Source organism: Myodes glareolus, chromosome 9, assembly GCF_982192425.1.
Source record: "Myodes glareolus chromosome 9, mMyoGla1.1, whole genome shotgun sequence".
In the NCBI taxonomy this organism is placed as follows: Eukaryota; Metazoa; Chordata; class Mammalia; order Rodentia; family Cricetidae; genus Myodes; species Myodes glareolus.
The window spans coordinates 21455778-21477334 of NC_142034.1; the positions used below are offsets into that span (position 1 = coordinate 21455778).

General features: G+C 53.8%; 3 protein-coding genes across 9 annotated transcripts in view; 2 read left to right on the forward strand and 1 right to left on the reverse strand.

Annotated features, from left to right (window-relative positions):
- Positions 1 to 2065, forward strand: part of Ezh1 (enhancer of zeste 1 polycomb repressive complex 2 subunit) — a 36533-nt gene extending 34468 nt beyond the window's left edge. For 3 of the 4 annotated variants that reach the window (XM_048445696.3, XM_048445698.3, XM_048445697.3), the window contains one exon: positions 86 to 2065. In XM_048445696.3, coding sequence (XP_048301653.1) covers positions 86 to 146 — 61 coding nt within the window. In that variant the 3' untranslated portion in view covers positions 147 to 2065. The remainder of the gene's footprint in view (positions 1 to 85) is intronic. The other variant, XM_085695812.2, reaches the window with a different exon arrangement.
- Positions 2066 to 2518: 453 nt separating this feature from the next.
- On the reverse strand, positions 2519 to 17502 carry Cntnap1 (contactin associated protein 1). 2 transcript variants are annotated; one of them, XM_048445691.3, is made up of 24 exons: positions 17368 to 17502; positions 16364 to 16465; positions 16086 to 16279; positions 15545 to 15692; positions 15252 to 15455; positions 14696 to 14880; positions 14143 to 14286; positions 13065 to 13326; positions 12267 to 12416; positions 11846 to 12017; positions 11300 to 11406; positions 11058 to 11177; positions 10346 to 10549; positions 10021 to 10177; positions 9810 to 9937; positions 9395 to 9580; positions 8685 to 8906; positions 8153 to 8392; positions 6329 to 6682; positions 6075 to 6202; positions 4857 to 4950; positions 4484 to 4729; positions 4340 to 4387; positions 2519 to 3892 (listed from the first exon to the last, which is right to left on the reverse strand). In XM_048445691.3, exons 1-24 carry the CDS (start codon positions 17435 to 17437, stop codon positions 3594 to 3596), a joined length of 4164 nt encoding a protein of 1387 aa, XP_048301648.3. In that variant the 5' UTR covers positions 17438 to 17502; the 3' UTR covers positions 2519 to 3593. The 2 variants fall into 2 exon arrangements, with proteins under 2 accessions (XP_048301648.3, XP_085551937.2); XM_085695811.2 differs by lacking the exon at positions 17368 to 17502 and adding an exon at positions 16992 to 17010.
- Ccr10 (C-C motif chemokine receptor 10) lies at positions 17363 to 20717 on the forward strand. Of its 3 annotated transcripts, none has more exons than XM_048445701.3 (2): positions 17363 to 17499; positions 19005 to 20717. In XM_048445701.3, exon 2 carries the CDS (start codon positions 19128 to 19130, stop codon positions 20067 to 20069), a length of 942 nt encoding a protein of 313 aa, XP_048301658.1. In that variant the 5' UTR covers positions 17363 to 17499; positions 19005 to 19127; the 3' UTR covers positions 20070 to 20717. The 3 variants fall into 3 exon arrangements, with proteins under 3 accessions (XP_048301658.1, XP_048301659.1, XP_048301657.1); XM_048445702.3 differs by lacking the exon at positions 17363 to 17499 and adding an exon at positions 17722 to 18003; XM_048445700.3 differs by lacking the exon at positions 17363 to 17499 and adding an exon at positions 18224 to 18339.
- The last annotated feature ends 840 nt before the right edge of the window (positions 20718 to 21557 follow it).

Genomic DNA, 21557 nt, shown 5'->3' on the forward strand with positions numbered 1-21557 from the left:
TAGGAATTGGGAGGAAGTAAAATAGGAGGGGACCCCATCTTATCAACCACAGAGTAACTAGTTCCTCCTCCTTGCTCTGGGATAGGTACAGCCAAGCTGATGCCCTCAAGTATGTGGGCATCGAGCGGGAGACCGACGTCTTCTAGCCCCTGGGCCCTCTGGCAGTGCTGTGGTAGCAGCACTGTCTTGACTTCAGGCACACACCACTGCTGCTCCAGCTCCTGCAATGTCTTCCATGCTGAGAACCCCACCCACTCCTGTAACTAGGCCTCCACTGTATTCCAAGGAGACACACTGCCTCAGTTCGAAGGGAAGCAGGCGGTGAAGACTTGGTCTCCCAGGAGAGTTCAGATGAGAGAAGCTGCCCCTCCAGATCAGAGGAGGCCATGGGCTGGGGTGGATATCGATGCTTGATTCTCCTCAGCTCCCAAACTGTGGGCCTCAGGAACCAACCAGCACTGCCATTTTAGCTTTCCCAGTCATGAGTGCTTGTGTCCCCAGCTCTCAGGCATTGCTAAATGAAGCCAGGTCCCTGGAGCCTGACAGACATTACAGACAGAACTCAGAGGGAAACGGGTCTCTGTGACATCAAAGCAGACATTGAAGACTGCAGGAGGGAAAGCTAAGTGCCACCCTCCTGTGTACAGAGGGAGAGCCAGTCAGAGCCCGGGCCCCAGAGGCTCAGAAAGGCCTGTCTCATAGACTGTGGGGTAGCAGGGCATTTTCAGACTCCTAGCAGCAGGCGGCAGTGACCCAGCTCCTTCCAAAGTTCTGGCTCGGTAGTAGCAGGCCTAGGCTGCTGAGCGTGGGCTGAGCCTGGCTGGGAGTAAGTACTCTGAGTCACTAAGCTGCACTTGTCCTCAGGCCCTTCCATTCCTCAAAGCTAGGTCCACGGAGCAGCTTTGCTTCTTTCTTCAGGGTAGCTGGGTCTAGTCTAGACTAGAGAGGAGAGGTCGCTGTGTGGTTTACTGTCTGTATACCTGCTGGTGTGGTGTTCGAAGGTGTGGGGGTGCTGCTGCACATTGAGCAGGGTGTCACAGTGCAGGCAGACTACCGTTCTCTCTGAGATCCATGCAGAACAAAGCACTTTAACTTTCTCTTAGAAGGTCTGTAGATTGGAATGGAGTTTGAGCCAAGGTCTCTGGGGTTCCTGCCCAAATCCCACCTCTGAAGGAGGAAGAGGAGAGTGGAAGATTCTCCAGTTCTGTCTCACCTGAGAGAGGCAGGAGGAGCTGATTGACACAAGAACCGAAACTGTAGTCAGCACAGCTGCCTTGGGTCTGGTGTGCTGAGAACAGGGGCATTGTTCTGGGTAGAAAGTACCCGGGCAGGTACAGATGCCTCAGGAGTAAGAACCAGAGCTTCTCCCATGGTTCTTGCTGACCACTCCCCTCCCCCCACCCCACAGTGTTTGTCCCACCAAAGAAGCCAGGCTCCCTTTGACCATACTGCCTCTTAGGGAATTGCATGGGACATGCATGCTTGTGCACATACACACTCCCTCACCACACTGGTAGGCACATGTACCTCACACTCAGCACACACCCAACAACTCCTGACAGTAGCCTCTCCCCACCCCGCAGTTGGGCCAGTCCACACCACAGTTCTGAAACTGGCATCTGCCGGTGGTTTGTGTCTGTTGTGTGTATCAGGGATGCCCTCGAGCCCAACTGAAGGCTCTGAATTACTCACTCTTTCTTTGGGGAAACCAGAGACAGGTGGACAAGGGCCTAACCATGAGGAATGTTTTAAAACATGTTGGTTCTAGACTGCCCTGAGCCTTCCCTCAGCGAGCATCACTGGCAGCCCCTTGCGAAGTCCAGGCCACTAATACTCCTGCTCCTCCAGCCGCCGTTCTTGGTCCCCGCTGTCCTGATTCTAACGACGGGTCCCCACCCTCCTCCCCACTTCTGCCCCACCTCACGTAAGATGACGGATCCAGAGAGGTGGTGCGGACTGATGGGGAGCTGGTGTACATGTGGCTTTATTGCCAGGGAAATTTCTTGCACTTTAAAGTCCTGTGGCTTGTGACCTCTTATCTAATAAAATAAAGTGTTAGATTCCACTTTGGCAAGTGTGTCCTGTGTTCTTGGGCTGGAAGGGTCAGAGGTGGTGGCATGGCAGCAGATGGGCAGAAACTTCAGCTCCCGACCCCCACTATCGTCTGAGGTATAGGGGACTGGGAGAGTGACCAGGGTGAAGCCACCTAGGCTTGGTTTTTGGTTTTTAGGGACAGGGTCTCTCTTTGTAGCCTTGGCTGTCCTAGAACTTGCTCTGTAGACCAGGCTGTCCTAGAACTCAGATCCACTTGCTCTGCCTTCTGAGTGCTGGAATTAAAGGCGTGCACCACCACCCAGTTTATATACCTAGGTTTTGAGAACTAGAAGTTTCTAAGCTTTCAGAGTAGTTTGCTTAAAAACACTCCATTTCTCATGATTAAAATATTTAGTGGGAAGCAATAAACAGAGCACACAGCTCCACTCCGTTTATCCTGTGACGTCAGCTACCACACACAGACTGGGCTCTGCCACTCTGCTTTATTGCACCTGCTCAGTTGAGGGCACCACAGGCTCTGCCCTCTTGTAGAGTGGAGGCCCAGCAAGCTGAGTGAGTGGCTGGCAGGACAAGTGAGACATCCAGCACACAAGGAGCTCACTATAGACTCGGCACAGCACAGGATAGCCCACTGAGTTCTTTTTTATATATAAACAAATAATTTAAAAATTAGAATAATATATAGTTTCTCTGGAGAGAGACTTTGCAACAAAAAAAATATATATATAAAGAATATGACCTGGGCAAACACAGCAGCATCTCTGAGCAGAGGGAAGCGGGTTCCTCATGCATTGGAGGGGGCCAGGCCTGTGACCAGGCACCAAGGTTATTGCATATTTTGGGAAGGGTCGGGAGAGCAGAGGACTGGCTAGGCAAGGTGTCTGCATTATTGTTTTCTACTTGCAGGGTTTTTATGGCTTTGGCTAAAGCACATGAAGCAGCAGAGGGTACTAAAGTGCTAGAGGAGGCCTCGCGGTCTCTGAAAACAAAGCGGGTGGGTTGGGTGAGGTAGGGACAATGAAGGCCTCCCTGCTCACCCCCAGCTGAGAGGAAGCAGATGGAAGACAGCCGGTCAGCAGGGCAGGCAGGGAGGCCTGGGCGTATGTTAGTAGCCTCCCCTCCTCCCCGCATGCCCTGTGCAGTCCTGTAGCCCCCCACATCTGTTCCTGCTGATAATGTACACAGGAAGGGAGGTATCCTTCATCTCCCCTGCCCTGCGTTGTTAATCCCTACCAGCAGCTGGGACAGAGATGGCAGGAAAGGCCTGTGTCAGCCCTGTGGGACTTCTGCTGTGGGGCAGGCCAACAGCCAGGAGCCTGGGAGGGGGGGGTGGTGAGCAGGGCATTGGTTTAGGCAGTGAGGCTCGGCCACTCCCTTTGGTCCCATCTGTAGCTCTGCCCACCAAACTTGGCAATAGGAAATCCTCCCGGTGAACAGAGCCTGCGAAGAAGAAGCCAAATGTCCCTGGCAGGGTAAGGGAGAGGAAGGAGCTGGGGCGACTCGGAGGAGTTGGACTTGGTCCCTAAAGCCCTCATGACTCATTCAGACCTGGACTCCTCCAAGATCTGGGGGAGGTTCTGGTCCCTGGGGCCTGGGCCAGAGGCTGGGGCTGGGGTCGGGGCTGGGACTGGGGTCGGGGTCGGAGCCTGGGTGGGAGCTGGAGTGGGGGCAGGGGCCTGGGCAGGGCCTGAAGGAGGTAGGGGAGTTTTGCTGCCAGGATGGTGGTCGTGGCTGGCCTTGGGCTCGTTGGTGTGGTAGGAACCCTTGTAGCGATGATTTTGCAGGTAGAAGAGCGCCAGCATTCCCACAAGCCCCAGCAGCAGGAAGGCCACTAAAACTAGATGGGGGGAAAAAAGAAGTCAGGGAAGGTCTTTGGGATACACACATTACATGCTCCACCAAAAGTACCATGTACAACTGTGCATCGTATATGACTATGTCAGGCCATCCCCATGTCTAGGTCTGAATTCTTATCCCCCTGTCTACTTGACTCTTTCCATATTTCTGACAGCTCCGATTTCTCATTTCAATAGATGACACTGCATCTTTTTCCTCCTCCTGTAACTATGTGTTGCATTTTAATATTTCATTTTAATAAAAAATTTATAGCTGCCTCAAATATTGTTTCCACCCTGTTAGATACAGAGTCGGCCTAGCCTGTCTCACCCCCTCTTCCTGCCACCTCACATCTAGCCCTTCACTTCCCAGCCCCGAGGACAGGAACCGGGAGGGAGGCCGACAGGGCGGTCCTGGGGAAGTCAGGTTAGTGGTCAGTGCTACTCACAGCCTAAGAGTATGGCCACCCATCCGTCATCGTGGTAGTATGGGAAATCTAAACAGGAGAAAGGGCTGGTTAGGATACACCGCCTCTGTGTTCAGAGCCATCTCCCATCACCGTCACCCCTCTTGTCCGTGTCTAGGGATTTACCTGGGGGCAGGTACCAGGGGTCAAGCTCGGGTGGCACCTCGGAGACAAGGCGTGGCATCGCTCCACAGTTAGACTCCGAGAGTTCTCCTTGAACCCGCATGGCCTCTGCTAGCTCAGCAGTCATGGGGCGGGGGGTTCGGAAGTGGGTCTTGAGGGGAGCCACGTTGTTGAACCGGACACCAGACAGGCAGCCTGAGAAACCTGGAGTGTTGTACCGCTGGATCTCGGGGTCAATGACTCCTGTCTCTGAGGGAGAGGCAGGCCCAGAAAGAGGTATTGGGGACACCCAGAAGCCCCCTTCATCTGTCTGTCTCCTCACTCTGTACCCAGGAGCCTCATCCGCACTCGCCCCAGCGGCACGGGAGCTGCTTACCCATCACTCGTCCTAGATACAAGGCCTTGGGTGAGTCCAACTGGCTGTCCACCAGCAGAGAGAACTTCTGTTCTGTCAGCGGGAAGTAGTCCACCTGGGAGAGGGGGAGGGAAGCCCTGGTGGACACAGTCAAGACCAGAAAGGACCAAGGGACCCTTGCTCACAATGAACAACCCCTAGGCCTAGAGTAGGGTCTGACATGTGCCTCAAACAGCCTGGCAGGAGCTGGGGAAATGGCTCAGAGGTTAAGAGCATTGCCTGCTCTTCCAAAGGTCCTGAGTTCAATTCCCAGCAACCACATGGTGGTTCACAACCATCTGTAATGAGGTCTGGTGCCTTCTTCTGGCCTGCAGGCATATACACAGACAGAATATTGTATACATAATAAATAAATATTAAAAAATACTTAAAAAAAAAACAGCCTGGCTTTAAGCCCTGACTTGGCAGTTTTCTAGTAGTTTGACTTTGATTCTTCTCCCATTTTATTTGGGACAAGGTCTCTATGTAGCCCTGGCTGTCCTGGACTCACTGTGTAAGCCAGGCTGACTTCAGACTCAGAGATCCATGCCTGCCTCTGCCTCCTGAGTGCTGGGATTAAGGGTGTGCGCTACTATGTCTGGCTACACATTTTACTTTTTTTTTTTTTAATGAGGTCTGGAGTTCAGACAACAACGTGGAACAGTCATTTCTCTCCTTTTACAGCACGGATCTCAGGATCAAACTCGGGCCTTTACACACGGAGCCATCTCACCAACACCACAACGCCCCCCACCTTGATACAGGGTGTCATGTAGCCCAGGCTGTCCTCAAACTTACCATGTAGCCAGGGGATGACCTGAAACTTCTGCTCCTTCTGCCTCAGCCTCCAACACTGAGATTACACACCAAGTCTGTGCAGTGCTGGGGATGGAGCCCGGGACTTCATACATGTTGGGCAAGCGCTCTACCAACTAAGCCACATCGCCAGCCCCCAGCGAGCTGACTTTGGGGAAAACACTTTACTTTCTCAGCCTGTTTAATGGTTCATAAGATGGAGCTCAGAATAACTGCCAACCACAGCTACTTCACAGAACTGATGTAGGGTCATGAGAGGTGATACGTGTAAAAATCCGCTGCATACTGAATCGTTTGACATTTGGCATTTGACATTTTCTTGGGTGTGTCATAGCCAAGATCATGAGGCTGTGACTTAGTGGGCCCATCCCCCTCCACCTGTACCTGGATAAAGAGGTTTCGGTACACCCGGGTGATGTTGACACTATGGGGCTGTCCATCAGTGACTGGCCGAGTGGTCAGCTGATACACGTAGGGACTGGTACCCAACTGATATCGAAGCTGGAGGGTCCCTGTGGGGTGGGAGGAGGACTATGGGATCTTCTCTTGGCTCCCACAACCCCCATATTTCAAAGGACTAGGTCTTGGGTTAGTCACAAGCCACGGGGATTTGGAGGAAGAGTGCGCGGAGAACTTACCATCTTCTTTGATGAGCACAGCCATGTAGTCACGGACAAAGGAGCTGACATAAAGGAGGACGGCAGGGGCAGAGTGGGTGCTGAAGCTGAAGGAGACCTCCTCTCCAGTAACATTGTAGACGGGACCCCGATACCCCGGCACCGGCCGGCCAGGCCTCGGATAGTCAGGCAGGCGGTACCCAGGGCCGTGGTAGCCAGGCACATAACCAGGAGTGTCGTAGCCCGGAATATAGCCAGGCTCATAGCCTGGCACGGGTCGGCTCAGCATGTGGGAGAACTCCCGGGCCGCAGAGCGCAGTGCCGACTGAAGGTTATAGCGCATCCATGTGCCAGTCTCAAAAAATCCACCAATATCTGAAGCAAAGACAGCAAGGTGAAGGCTCCAGACGTCTCAGTCACAAGTCCAAAGGGTTCTTAGGTTACCACACACACACACACACACACACACACACACTTTTAGTGTCTGCCCCTGTTTACTTTTAGCAGGATATTTTCTCCTTTCGATTTTGGAGACATTGCCTTACTTTGTAGCCCAAATTTACAGTCCTTCTACCTCAGCCTGTCAAGCGCTGGGATTACAAACCTGCACCGCCCCACCCAGCACTAAGAGGAAGAAGAATGGGTTGAGAAATCTGAAGGCTCATCCGATCACCCCTGAATGTTACAGGGCAAGGACACTCAAGCCTAGAGATGGGTCCTCTGTGATGAAAAGCACCGGCTGCTCTTCCAGAGGACCTGGCGTTCAATTCTCAGCACCCACATGGAAGCTCACACTTGTCTGTTACCCCAGTTCCCTCATACATGCAGGCAAAACACCAATGCACATAAAATAAAAATAAATTAAAAAAAAAAAAAACGATGGGTAGTGGCGTGCCCAAGGGCACATAGTTTAAGTGGAGGGCCAAGAGTGGAATTAAAATAACCTGACTCCATGCAATTAACGTTATTATTCATATTTCCCTGTATCTCTCTAGACCACCAGACTCTGCCCACCTTTCCCATGACCCATGACCTTGGGTCAGCCTTGGGGAAAATGTCGTCTGGGTATATTGAATTTCAAGGCTCACCTCAACCAAGAGTCAACTTGCAGACATGTTTTGGGAGTGCAGTGATAGGTCAGATGGGGAAATGGGAGGGGAAAGAAATGCATCAGGAAGCCAAAGTGAATACTAGAGCGAGGGAGGATGCTCATTTGGGGAAGTGCTCGCTCTGCAAGCTTGAGGACCCGAATTCGATCCCTCGCACCCACACAAAAATCTGGCTGTGGCGGCACACATTTGTAATCCCATTGCTGGAGAGGCAGAGGCAAGAGGGTCTCTGGGGCTCACTGTCCAGCTAGCTAGCTAGCCTATCTAATTGGTGAGTTCCAGGTCCCAGTGAGAGACCCTGTTTGAAAACACAAGGTAGATACACCTGAGAAACAACACCTGAGGTTGACCCCTGACCTGCACACACACATACACATGTATATATATCTACATATACACCAAGTAGATGTGCATGGGGTATGGTGGCAACCTGTGTGACCTTGGCGATAGTGGGAAGATGGGAAAGTTATTTATTTGCTTAATGTTGGGGCTCTTATCACATCAGCTAGCTCTACCATCCCTCCCTTTTTCTTTATGCCTTTAGAGTCACCAGCATCTTCAAATGCCTGACTGCCCCATTTAAGAGCTCAGAAGTCTACTAACAGAGAGTTAGAAATCTATCTTTCCAGATACGGACTCATATTCCCTTCTCATCCTTTCCCTCTGACCTCCCATCATGCCCTAAGGCTCCGTGCCCCCCAACACCCCCCTGCCCCCTATAACCAGCACCACTGACCATGATTGCAATATGGCCCATCAAAAGCCGTGAGGTCACAGTCACACGTGTAGTAGCTGTATCGCTCCACACAACGTCCCCCATGGAAACAGGGGAACCGGGGGTGGGTGCAGTGGCCTGTGCAGTTGGGGAAGGTGCCCTCAGAGGCATTGGCACGGCCCTCCAGGTTCAGAGTCACTCCGTTCAGACGCATGGCCCTCAAGCAACCCACAAAAGGGCGCCTCTTAAGCTCTGCAGATCCTGGTCAGGAATAAATGGAGAGGTTGGGGGGTGTGGCTCAAAGGTCGAGCATCCTAAGAGCTCCCCCAAACGACTGTAGAGCCAGAGATAGGATTAAATACTGAGTGGCAAGGGAGGCAAGGGGAGTAGGAGGACAGACTGGGATGTAAGGGGCTGGAGAAGAAAAATGGTCCCTTGGTTCACTCTGGGGCAGAGAGGACATTGGAACACGGGCTTCCTGGAAATGTGAGCATGACCAGGGAGTATAGGGATGTCATGGAGGCGCTCTCCCTGCCCCTGGATTGCTGCTCACCAACATAGAGGGGCTGGTCATACTCCAGCCAGATGTAGGTTTGCAGGGGCATGGGCTGTAGCACCCAGGGCCGATGGTCCACTCGTAGCCGGGCCTGCTTCACATTGATTTCAGCCCGGACCAAGTGCCATTCGTCGTCATTGAACTCGAAGTCATCTGAGTGCACTGTCAGGTTCTCATCCCCATTGCCAATATCAAAGGCAAAGACGACATCCCGGGATGCTGGACAGGGAGACAGTGGGTAAGCGTGAGAAAGGGCACTCTGACCCCCAAGATCCCTCATAGCATCCTTGCCCAAATACAATCTCTCTCCTCACCTAAGGGAAGCCCTCTAGATAGTCCTCCACTTCGTCTAAATCCTATGAATGGCTTAAAACTACACAATTTGTTCCCCAGATTTGCAGATGAGCTAGAATCAACTTCCCGGCTCGCATGCTCAGGCTAGAAGCATAGCTAGAGATGGCCGAGACCTCAAGAACCCAACTCCCTTCTTCACAAGGGGTCAAGGGCCCATGAAAACAAAGTATGTGCCAAAGGGGCGGTGGTCACATAGCCAGACATCAAGACAGTAAGTCTAGGGTCCGGAGTCATCCCAGATCCTGTCCCTGCCCCCTCTCCTAAGGGTTGAAGGTCTTGCCCCCCCCTCCGCCCCCCAACAGCCTCTTCAGTCATCTCCGTCTGCCCACATTCCCGCTAGTCCGCCTACTCACTGTTAAGTTCCACTCTCACGTAAGGTCGGCGCCACTGGCAGAAAGGGCCCCCCATGTTCTCTAGAAAGACTCCCGAGGGGGCTGAGGTCCTAAAGTAGAAGGAGACATCGAGGCTGTGGTTGGCACGGATCGGGGGGAAGCGCAGTGCAGCTCCGGTGTGGAAGGAGATAGTGTTCCAGGAATTGCCTGCAGAAAACAGAAGGCCTTGTGAGGGAATTGCCTGTGGGGGAGGCCTAAAGGGCGAAGCGGGGAGAGTTAGGCAAGCTGAAGAATAGGGTGCAGAAGAACCACGAAAGGGTCAGGCCACAGCAGGAGCATCTGGCCGCGTGACCTAGAGATCCCCAGTGGGTCACGGGATCTAGGTTTCAGAAACAGTGAATGCTGGAAGACAACACCGAAGGAGTCTGCTACTCACGGTCACCATAACAACGCAGAGGCCTCAGGAAGAACTGAGCTTCAGAACTGGAACGGTTCGTATCCCCTACCACTATCTGCGTGACAGGCAGATGGTCCACAAAGGTCAGCAGCCCCTTGTCCGTTCTCCTGTGGGAACAGGATGCAGTGACTCAACCCCGCCGCTCCGCTGTCCTTAGAGTCCTGGAAATCCTGCCCTCCTGTCCCCTCACCACTGTGGCTGGTCGGCATCACAGTTGCAGTGCAGGGCAGGGTCCACACAGCTCCGGTCCAGCCCACAGGCACAGCGCTGGATCCCAGGCTGGGAGCCTCCCCAGTAGAAGTGCTGCTCCTCATTTCGGCCAATCCAAAAGCTGTAGGGGTAGCCTCCTGGGGAAGACGCCAGGCAGCTTCCAGGCCCTGCCCCTCCATCAGCCTCTGGGCTCCTCATCCCCAGGTACCAGCAGGCCTGACCTTGCTTGACTCCTCCGGCAGCCTCCCACCCCACCCCCGGCTCTCCCCTAGCTATGCCTAGCCCTCCCTGCTGCCAGGCTCAACCTGCAGTATTGAGTAGCCGCGAATTGTAGCAGGAAAACTCGATCCACTGCTCACAGTGCTGGGAAGCGTTGGCCAGAGCACTGACTTCCTCCCAGGAGGCATTCCAGTATTGGACAGCCCCCAGAAAGGGCCGCTCCATGCTGGAACCTGTCACTCGAGTTGTCCACAGCCTGTCATGCCGCACGACCGTCCATGCTCGATTCTCTGGAAGAGTGGAGACAGAGCTAAGGCTGGACCTGAGCACTCTTGACCCCCTCCTTCACAACCCTGCTGCCACCTAGAGTCAATAAAAGTGGGCAGCCTTGAGCTGGAGAGATGGCTCAGAGGTTAAGAGCACTGACTGCTCTTTCCAGAGGTCCTGAGTTCAATTCCCAGCAACCACAGGATGGCTCACAACCATCTGTAATGAGATCTGGCGCCCTCTTCTGGTGTGTGGGCATACATGCATGGAAGCAGAATGTTGTACACATAATAAATAAATAAATCTTAAAAAAAAAAAAAGTGGCCAGCCACTTCACTGCAGGCCAGCCTTGGAATGGCCAGAAGTTGAAATTTGTCATAAGGCTATATTACAAAATGTTAGGGGTCCCCCTTCCAACTACAGTTTTATCTTGTCTCCTCCTCCAGCTTCCCTGATTACCCCCCCCCCCCCGCCCCGCATCTTCTGCAATGCTCGGTTGACCCTCCACCCCCACCCATCAAAGCCACCTACCTCGGATATCACAATACACTACAAATGGCTTCAGGGGTCCACTGCCATCAGGATCAATAGTGAAGTTTCCAGAAAATTTCCCACTGAGCCGATAGGCTTCGCAGGATTCCTTATACAAAGCTAGAGGGGGGAAGGAGGCAACTGTGGAGCTAGAAGGCTAGAATGGCCAGTCGTACCACCGTCTCTGGCGGCCTCCCGATCCCCAACAGGCATCCCCTGACTCCCTATACCACACAGCTTACGTTCATGGCAGGTAACTCCCTTGTAGCCAGTGAGTTCGCAGTAGCAGATGAAGTCGTCCCAAGACTGGTAGCAGCGACCGTCATGCTCACACATGTTAGGGCTGCATCTGGGGAAGGCGGCAACAGCCATGGAAGGAGGCTTTCCCAAAGTGCTGGAGCCCCATAACTCACTTCCTACCTAACTAGCTGGGTCTAACCCAGACACCGGGACTCTTGGTAGTCCACGTGGATCACACACTGTCTTCCCTCCTCACCCCAAAAGGGAAAGTACCCAGCCCTTGTCAGACAAAAACCTTAGGACTGAATAGAAACTTTCTTTCAATCCTGGGCACCTGCAGCTTTACAGCAAGAAATAGGAAAGAGGTCAGAGGTCAAGGAAGACGTGTGTGTGTGTGTGTGTGTGTGTGTGTGTGTGTGTGTGTGTGTGTGTAGAGGGGCGCTGACACAAGAAGAAGGGAGAGTAGTTTAAAAATAAAAAGTCACCCTGACTACATGGAAAGTGGGCTTTGGAGGGGTCACCCGTCAGGGAGGTGACCTTGTAGATACCTGTCTGTGATACCACAGGTGTCGAAGAGGACCTCAGCAAAGTAGCCAAGCTTCCGAAACTCCACCAGAGTCAGGTTGACCAGCTGTCCATCCACCTTGAGCAGCTCCATACAGCCATGAAAAGCTGTCTGGTTGGAGTGGCAGCCCCATCGACTGGCTGGTTTGGGACAACCTGGGGCAAACCACATCTATAAGGCCCTTCCCAGGAGGGACCCAGATACCCTCCCCTAGGAAAATATCAAGAAGGAGCCATATGTAAATGAAGAAAGGATCCTAGAACCAAAGTACAAATAATGGTCAATGACCAACGGTCCCAGAGGTGAAATGGGGCTTGGCCCTTCCACTACTCTCCATGTGGCCCCATCAGAATTGAGATAGGACCTTCCCACCCAGAGACAGGACAAAGCCCTCCCCCCCTTACCGCCAAAGAAGTATGAAGTCCCTGTGCGGATCAGCAGTGGGGATGAGACCCTGACCTCTGCCCCCTCCACGTCATCGATACTGATGACTGCATGGTTTTCCTGGGCCACGAAGTTCACCTCGTGCCAGAAGCCATCATTCAGGCGGTACCCTGGACAAGAACGGAGGGTGGTGTGAGTGGTTGGAAGACGTAACCAGAATAAGAGAAGATGGGGGGGGGGGGGTCTAAAAAATTGCTTTTTAATTGTGTGCGTTGAGTGCAGTACCCTTAGACGCCAGAAGAGGGAGTTGGAGCCCCTTGGAGTTGCAGTTACAGTGAGCTGGCTAGATATTCAGTAGCTAAGAGTACTGTTCTTGCAGAACACAGAAGTTGGGTTCCCAGCCACCTTGTGTTTTCGAGACAGGGTCTCTCTGTATCTCAGGCTGGCCTAGCACTCACTATGTAGTCTCGACTGTCCTTAAACTTGTGGTTTTCCCACCTTGGCCTCCCAGATGCTGGGATTATGGGCATAAATCCCCACAAACCACCACGCCCAGGGAGACAGATGTTTTTGAGTGGGGAAGCAGCAGTCCCACTCTGCTCCCAACAGCAGTCTAAGCGCACCCCATTGTTACATGTCTCTCCCCGGCACCTCCTGATGGCTCTCTTCACTGTCCATAACCTTAGTCATTGACGTGGTGCGCAACGTTGTAAAGAACTGACAAGCATCTCCAGGAATCCCGCAGAACCGGTGACGGCCAGTTCCTTCCAGAACCCACCCTTCGTTAGCCTGCTCCTGCCTCCCAAAGAGTCCCTCACCAGCAGCAAACTGAAGCTTCTTGCGGCCACTCTGCGCGATGGAGACGTTGACTTGTCCTTCACTAAGCATCAGCTCCACGTGACCCAGCCCATCTCCCAAGCGAGAGTAAAGGAGCAGCCCCGTGAGGTCCCAGGTGCGGAAGCGAAAGGAGACTGCTAAGCGGCCGCGGCGCGGAAACCCAGGCACTTGGACAAAGTTGTGAGGGCCTCCAAAGTTGATGGGGTGTGGAACGGGATCCAAGCAACGGAAAGCCACATTACCCTAGAAAGGAATGGATGGATGCATCAGGACACGGAGGCCTGGTACTCGTCGTTAATATTCTCACTGGGTTAAGACCCAGACCTAGTCCAGAGTGGAGTAATGATCTCCAGCCTTGACCCTTCCCATCCCCCGCAAATATGTCCACATACTTGTGGAAGGGGCCCAAACAAGCCTGTCCTCGGGACTTTGCTCTTTGCTCCCTTGTTAGCTTTTTATCACTGATCCCACTGTCCACAAAGCAAAATAATAATAATAATAATAATAATAATAATAATAATAATAATAATAATAATAAAATTTCCCTTTCGTAGTGCTAAGGGCAATATAGCACAAGTCGAATTTCGCCCAAAGGCTGTGGAGCATGCGCACATGGACCCTACCCTGTCACTTCGTAGTCAAGTGCTCCTGGTCAGCCTCCCAGGCTCTGTGCCTCATTTCCCTCATCAGTTAACAAAGAGGCGACAGGACAGCTTCTTTGTTTTGTTTGTTTGTTTTTCGAGACAGGAATTTTTTGTGTAGCCTTTGCTATCCTGGAACTCGCTCTGTACTCGAACTCACAGAGATCAGTTGTCTCTGCCTCTCGAGTGCCGAGATTAAAGGCCTGCGCCACCAGCACCTGGTGACTCACCGCTTCTTAACTAGGGGGTGAATGGCATTTACATCTTGGTACTCTTCGCACCCACCCCACCCCCCTCCATGCCTTAGAATCTGTTGAGAATGGATCTCCGTCCCAAAGGAGACCTTTTTCCTCTTCATCTTTTGGTTTTCCAAGTGGTTTTAGAGTCCCTGTCTTCCCAGACCCCCCTGCCCACTAGCCTCGAAGGTGATCCGCGAATGGTGCCGCACTGCCAGTTCGGCGATGTTGATCCGGTTGTAGATCACGTTTTCTATGCAGCCACGGAAGTTATGCCGGTATGCCAGGTTCTTACGCGCTGCGCCCACCAAACCCCCGATGAATATCTGTGGGAAGCATGCACAGTAAGTACCCTTTCCACTATGCCTGGCTTTCAGGAAGTCTTGGAACACATTTCCCTAGGGTGAATACTAAAGCATGCACTTAGATTTGAGCCTTACTGCCACCACTAGTTGGCTGTAGGCCTTCAGCAGGTCAAATTACCGCTCTTAGGTATTTAAAATGCAGATGGGCCAGGGTCTTTAGCAACAGCACGGAACTATGGGACAATTTTCTACTTTTCCTGATTCCCCCAAATCTGAATTTCCAAATCAATCATAGTAGACCTTCAGTGAGGACCAGAACAATGACAACCAACAAGAAGTCTCTCTGGCATGTAGGAGTGGAATGGGGAGTGGATCCCCGCCCCCACTCACCCATTGTCACACCCCCACATGGTGCCCCACCCTTGGTCACCTCATTGTCCAGATTCAGCCTCTCGAAGTCGCCATTGAGCACAAAGCGATGGACATAACCGTCTAGGGTGAGATTTGCTTCTCGGCCATATCGGTCCACCCGCACGTAGTGCCAGCTCAGGTCGTTAAGGACGCCGCCAGCACTCACCGTGGTGTGACCGGGTCTTGGCTGGATGGGGCTGCTGCCTGAGGGCAGGGCAGGACAGAGTGAGAATTCCTGCGAGCCCTCGCTCCCAAGTAAGCTGCAGCTCCCAACACAAGAGTACCCAATCCCAATCAGAGCCTAGAGTGGAGAAGTGGTCTTTTAACCTCTCCGGGTTTCTTCGGCTCTCTGTAAAACTCTGAGTAGGATAGCTGCTTGTACCTCATCACACTGGGGGTTATGAAAAGCAAATGAGATACAAAATCGTTTTGCGTGTTTACAATGCCTTGTTCAAGGTCACGCAATTGGTAAGCCGAAACCAGTTCTGACTTCTAGCCCGCTGTAGCCTAGCACCAAGCTCTACAAAAGAAGACCCGGCTTAGGCAGGGCAGCACTCTGGGGTCCCGAAGCTCACCCAGGCTCATGTGCAGCAGCAGGTGTGCCCCCTGCAGTTCAAGCGTCACATAATCCCCCTGGGAGCCCTCGGTGTGAAGCAGGAGCCCATCCTTCTCCTCGGTCTTGAAACTAAAAGCGAACACGTCCCAAAGACTTTGGCTGACCCCTCGCGGAAAGCGGTACGAGATGGCATCATCGCCGTCAAAATACAGTATGTCGGACTCTGCGCGAAGGACCGTGGGTGGGCGGGGGGCCGGGGGGACTGTCCCCTCTCAGGCTCCTTGCCCCCACTCCCAACCTCCACACCCTTACGGTAGGGACAGCCGTAGAGGCCCAGCCGCAGGCCGATCTTGCCGCGCGGGTTCCAGGCCAGCGGCACGATGCGGACGTAGCGAGCTGTGAAGTGGTAGTGCAGGTCGTGGCGTACCACAGCCGACTCATTGACGTTACCGAAGAAGGTCTGCGGCGAGGGGGGGGGGTTGGGAAAAGTAGTAACCTTGTTCCCACCCTCAGCTTTCCCTCCCGCGGTGGCTTTCAAACCTTGCCAATCTTGACTGGAGAGCAAACGGGAGTTCACTCCACCTTCCCTGCCCCCAGGATTGTCCAGGGACTAGTGTCCTATGGTTCCTTCAAAGCACAAATCTAATGCCACCACCTTCAGGAAGCTCTTTGAGGTTTTACCCCAAAGTGTGTTAAACCTTATAATTGGCGAGAAACAGTCTGAGCTGGACTAAATCCCAAGGGCAGTTTTCCTCACCTGTGCCTCATGCTGTCCCCTCCCCTTCCCTTCAGGCTAGTGCCCAGCCCAGGGCCCAGAGCAGGGGAGGCTCCCCAAAAGTGTGCGCCAGAGTACCGCGTTGTGCCCTTGTTGGTAGAATGGTGTCCAGCTGTCCACACGGTCCCCGTAGAGCAGCATGTAACGTGTGACCCAATCCCAAGAATTAAAGGCTCCCTGTGTAGCCACAGCCCGGATCCGATGCTTCGACATTAAATCTATCTGGAGCCAGGGATTCGGGTCCCCAATCCGGGGCGACCATCCACTGATGCCTACAGAAAGGGCAAGGGCTTTTACCACCCACTCTCTTCTCTCAGCTCTCCGGAGTCCTCCCCTCCCTGGTTGGGCTAGCTCACCGTGCAGCCGGGCAAAGCGGGCTGTGGTAAAGAGCCCATAGTAGGAGGAGGCGCCCAGGGACCGTGCATACAGAGGCCCCACCAGCTCCTCATTGCAGCCATCTGTGGGGGTGGGGGGGAGAGAGGATGGGATGGATGAGCTTGTTAATATGCCCCTCTTCTAAAGACTGACCCTCTTAGTCTAAACTCCTCTTCACTGCCCCCCAGTGGCAGACTCAGCCCCACCTTAAAGCTGTGCCCTCAACCTAGGCTTCAGCAACAGCTGATCCCTCAGGGGCTCTTGGCTTCTCCCCGTAGGGCAACTCTTTGCCTTGATCTCCAGATCCAAAGTCAGATCCTTCCTTCCCCCTGCTGCCCTGATTCAGTATTCTCCTAAGCACAATCCCCAAACTTCAGCGTATTTAAGAACCCAAATGGGCCTCAGAACACCTGATTAACCCCAGCCTTACCATCCAATCCGTTCATCAGCCCTCCCCCACCGAAACGTGCACCAATCCCCAAATCAGGATCTGCTCCCAATCCAGTCACTTCCCAATCCCATTCTTAGCATCATCCTTGGCCTTAGACAGGGTCACCAACTCCTATTTGGATTCTAGCCATAAAACCCAGCCCCAGCCACAAACCCTACCTAGGTCCCTGGGTCAGCTCCAAATTCCAGCCCCAGCCCCTCAGGGAAAAACCTCAACTCTAGCCTGGGTCACCAATACCGGTAGCACTTATAGCCAACCCTAACCTCAAACCCAGGCACTGGCTGCCGCTTGGATTAACAGCTCCAAATCCCCCGGGCTGACTGGTTGCTCGGCTCAGAGCCCAGCCCCAGCACGGGGCGCGCGCGCAGCAGTCTGGTAGCTGCATTGCGGAGCGCTAGGGAGAGGCAGGAAAAGATGGGAGCGAGCCGGCGGGGAAGGACCGGCGACCACCCAGCCGCAATGCGGCGCCGGACTCGCCCTGCAAGCTCTGGACCCCTGTACCCAACCCCACCTGCCTCTGAGACCAGCACTTACAGTAGCCCCAGCCCCGAGCTCCAGAGACCACAGCGGCGAGCAGGATGCTGAAGAGTCGGAGGAGACTCATCACGCAGGGCTGACCAGCCCTGGTGTCTGCCTTGCTGTGCCCTGCTCCTGCTAGGGTTCCAGGTCTGGCTCAGGCCCCTAGTTTTTCTCTTGGGGTTCTCGACCGATCGCTGTTTCTTCGTCCTTATCCACCCTTTCCTCTCTCTTAACCTCCCAATCTCTCTCTCCTCTCTCTCTCTCTCTCTCTCTCTCTCTCTCTCTCTCTCTCTCTCTCTCTCTCTCTCTCCCTCTCTCTCTCTCCCCTCTCCTCTCTCTCCTCTCTCCCCTCTCTCCTCACCTCCCTTTCTCCGCCCCCTTCCCCAGCCTCTCTCTCTCCTGGCACGCGCGTTTTCCCGGACCCCGCGCAAGCGCGTGCCTCAGCCTTATTGCGAAAGGGCGGGGTAGAGAACCTGCCACCGGGAAATACCCCCAAATAACCCAAAGCTGACAAGGACTGGGCTGCAGGGTGACAAAAAGAGAAGTGGGGGGGGGTGAGACGGAGTCTAACATTTTCAAAGGAAGGGGAGAGCTTCGCAGAAGGACACCTAGAGACGGAATGAAGGGCAAATAAAAAACGGGTTTCTGAAGGTAAATAACGTTCTTGGCTCAATGCTGGACACCTTCATAACTGTGAACTCGGTATTTTCGCCTTACTCCACTTGGCACATGGAAAGCCCGAGGCTCAGAGAGGAAAACAAGTCTTATTCAAGATCATACAATCCTTTTTTCCATTGGCAGGGATTAGATAGAAATCAGGCACGGTGGAAGGGAAAAGTTAACCCGCAGACCCTAATCTCCACCCTCCTTCTTGGCCTTTCTCCCCACCCCTTCCTTCCTGCCCCACTACTTATTTAACTTTACCCCCCTGTGACTGTACCTCAGAAACCCGTGTAGCCAGAGATGGGGACCGAGCCCACACAGCAGGTGGGAGTCGGGGCAGGGAGGGGGGGAGAAGGGTTGCAGAGAGGGTGGGGAAGGGGGAAGGAATGGGTTTCCCCACATAATATCGGGCCTCTGTCATCCTCCGAGCTGCACAGGAGCCTAAAAAACTTACTTAAGACCCCCTTGGTAGGAGCGTTTTCAGTATGCTCGTGATCGACCTGGCGGTAGGGTGGGGAGGAGAGAAGAGAAGGAGACAGAAAGCCTAAGCTTGAAGTCTGGGGTCCAAGGCAGAAGCAAAGCCTGCATCTGACCTTCCTTCCAGAAGAGGGCACTGCACAGGGAACAGACGCAGCCAAGATTTATTAATAATACAAATGCTTGGTCTAAGGCGAGCTAGATGCTTCATCTCTTCAACAGTCCTCCCTGCAAGCCTTGCCAGATGGGCTGGTTAGGACTAACAGACTGGGCAGAACACATTAAGTAACTGAGGTCCAGACAGAGCAAGTAGCGGCTCAAGGTCACCCAGAAATCTGGGAGCAGAACTGGCAAGAGAAACAGCTGCCTGTTCAGCGTACCCTAGAAAAAAAATTTTTTGGGGGGGGTGTCTCTCTTCTGGTGTTTTCGGCTTCAAGTGAGGAACTCCTGCGTGAAAGTGAGTGGTGTAGGAATGTCTTACATGGTCCCTCCTCTCATTTTCATGTCACCAGGTCTCTTGGGAACCCTACTCCGGGTACGATGAGGAGGCTTACTCAGCGGAGCCGTTGCCAGAACTCTGTTACAAGGCGGATGTGCAGGCTTTTAGTCGGGCTTTCCAACCCAGTGTCTCCCTGATGGTGGCTGTGCTGGGTCTGGCAGGCAATGGCCTAGTCTTGGCCACCCATCTGGCAGCCCGACGAACTTCCCGATCTCCCACCTCCGTTCACTTGCTCCAGTTGGCTCTGGCTGACCTCCTATTGGCCCTGACCTTGCCCTTTGCAGCAGCAGGAGCTCTTCAGGGCTGGAATCTAGGAAGTGCCACCTGCCGAGCCATCTCAGGTCTCTACTCGGCCTCCTTCCACGCCGGCTTCCTCTTCCTAGCCTGTATCAGCGCAGATCGCTACGTGGCCATCGCTCGAGCTCTCCCAGCCGGGCAGCGGCCCTCCACACCTGGCCGTGCGCACTTGGTCTCAGTCTTCGTGTGGCTGTTGTCGCTGCTCCTGGCCCTACCTGCGCTCCTTTTCAGCCGGGACGGGCCGCGGGAAGGGCAACGGCGCTGTCGGCTCATCTTCCCCGAAGGCCTCACGCAGACTGTGAAGGGGGCAAGTGCGGTGGCGCAGGTGGTCCTGGGCTTCGCGCTGCCTCTGGGCGTCATGGCAGCCTGTTATGCGCTCCTGGGCCGCACGCTTCTGGCCGCCAGGGGGCCAGAGCGGCGTCGCGCACTACGCGTTGTGGTGGCCCTGGTGGCGGCCTTTGTGGTGCTGCAACTGCCCTACAGTCTCGCCCTGCTGATGGACACAGCCGATCTACTGGCAGCCCGCGAACGGAGCTGCTCCGCCAGCAAGCGCAAGGATTTAGCTCTGCTGGTCACCGGCGGCTTGGCGCTGGTCCGCTGCAGCCTCAATCCGGTGCTTTATGCTTTTTTAGGCCTGCGCTTCCGCCAGGACCTGCGGAGGCTGCTACATAGTGGGGGATGCAGCCCAAAGCCCAACCCCCGAGGCCGCTGCCCCCGCCGACTCCGCCTTTCTTCCTGCTCTGCTCCCACTGAGACCCACAGTTTCTCTTGGGACAACTAGGGCTACGATTCCAGAGAGGGGGGAGGGCTAAGGAAACGATCCCAGGGAGGGCTGTGAGAAAAGGGAGTAGGTGGGGGAACGTTGAGAAAGACTTCAGGACCTAAAGGGATTGCCTCTGCACTTAATTAAATTGATACAATGCAAATGAGATGCAACCCAACCCAACTATTGTTACTATTTTTGAATCACCAACTTTGGAGTTGTAGCGAGGCCAAGGCAGTGGGTTGCACCCCCACCCCCACGCTTGAGCCTGAGTGGGAGGTGTTGGTGGAGGGGGGCTGCTGAGTCGGCTAAAGCTTTGAGTACTGACACTCCCTCTGCCTTCACTCAGCCTCTGCCAACCGAGGTGAGGTGGGAAAGCTGCCAGGTGAGGAGGGGCGGGGTTCCTCCGGAGTCAGTGTAAGAAAGGGCTTTCTAACAACACTAGCGCTCTCCAGTAATGGCTGCTTTAGCAAGTACCTAGCTCCCAAGCGTGTAAAATGTGTGGGGCGAAGCTATCCCAAACTGTGTGTGCGTGGGTCCGGCCTGGAGGCAGGGGTAGAAGGCAAGAGATTCTAGTTGGGGGTGGGATTTTGGATCCCTTTTAAAGTCCTGCAATGGAAAGAAAAACACTAATTAAAAAGTCGAGTCTGCTGGTGTGTTAACAGATGCCTGTAGCCCCAGCACTCCAAAGACAGGGGTGGGGGTGGGGGATCAAGAGCCATATCCTGCCTAAGAAGAAAAGGAAAGGAAAGGGAAAAGTTGAGTTAGTTTTTCACCTAGGATTAAAAATAGGGGGAGGGGGGAGTATTGCAATTTGCAAATTTCCAGAGAGGAGTTATTGGGTATTTAGAGAGTTGAGAGTGGGGGGTGCTTCTTCGGTTCACTTCTCCTGGATACTGTGTAAAAGGAAATACTACACTGAGCTTGCCAGGAACGAGGGAGGTTAGATATCAGAAAGAATTCTCCCGCAGGCAAAGATCGAGGATCTTGAAGAGGAAGGGAGACTATGATTGCAAAGTCTCCGACCATTTTCATCCAATGTGAAAGTACAATCAGGATGGCTTCTAGAGATGGTGCATTGATTTCTGGTCTTTGCACAATCACAAATACCAGGATTGGCTCAAACAAGACAATTCTCCCAATTTAGTATCTGGCCAGCAAAGCCATACCCACTGCTCCAGCCCCAGCCAGGAGTCTAGGGGCAAAAGGGCGTGGCATACAGGTCCCTAGAGAGGCGTTCGCTTGAAGTATTCCCTCCGTCCGGCCCAGCCCAGCCTGGCTAGTCTTCGATCTTAAAGCCTCAGGAGGTAGAGACTTAAAACTTCGGCCTCTTGTAGCCAGAAGTCAGGGAAGGCCTGAAAACTGCGCAGATCCTCAGAGGGGCTCACGCTACCCTTCGGAGCCGACCTGGAATCCTTCGCCAGTGGCCGCGGGAATCGCCGCTGAGTCAGCAACGCGCGCGCACCCGCTGTCTCCGGCTGTAGCACGGGCCCCGCCCTAGACTCT

Coding starts and splice junctions, on each gene's coding strand:
- Cntnap1 (XM_048445691.3), bottom strand. CDS start 17,437: ATGAGTCTCCTCCGACTCTTCAGCATCCTGCTCGCCGCTGTGGTCTCT. Junction 8,393..8,684: donor TGACCAGCCCCTCTATGTTG/GTGAGCAGCAAT, acceptor ATTCCTGACCAG/GATCTGCAGAGCTTAAGAGG. Junction 4,951..6,074: donor ACCGAAACCTCTTTATCCAG/GTACAGGTGGAG, acceptor CCCCTCTCCCAG/GTGGACTACTTCCCGCTGAC.
- Ccr10 (XM_048445700.3), top strand. CDS start 18,316: ATGGGGACCGAGCCCACACAGCAG. Junction 18,340..19,004: donor GGACCGAGCCCACACAGCAG/GTGGGAGTCGGG, acceptor TCATGTCACCAG/GTCTCTTGGGAACCCTACTC.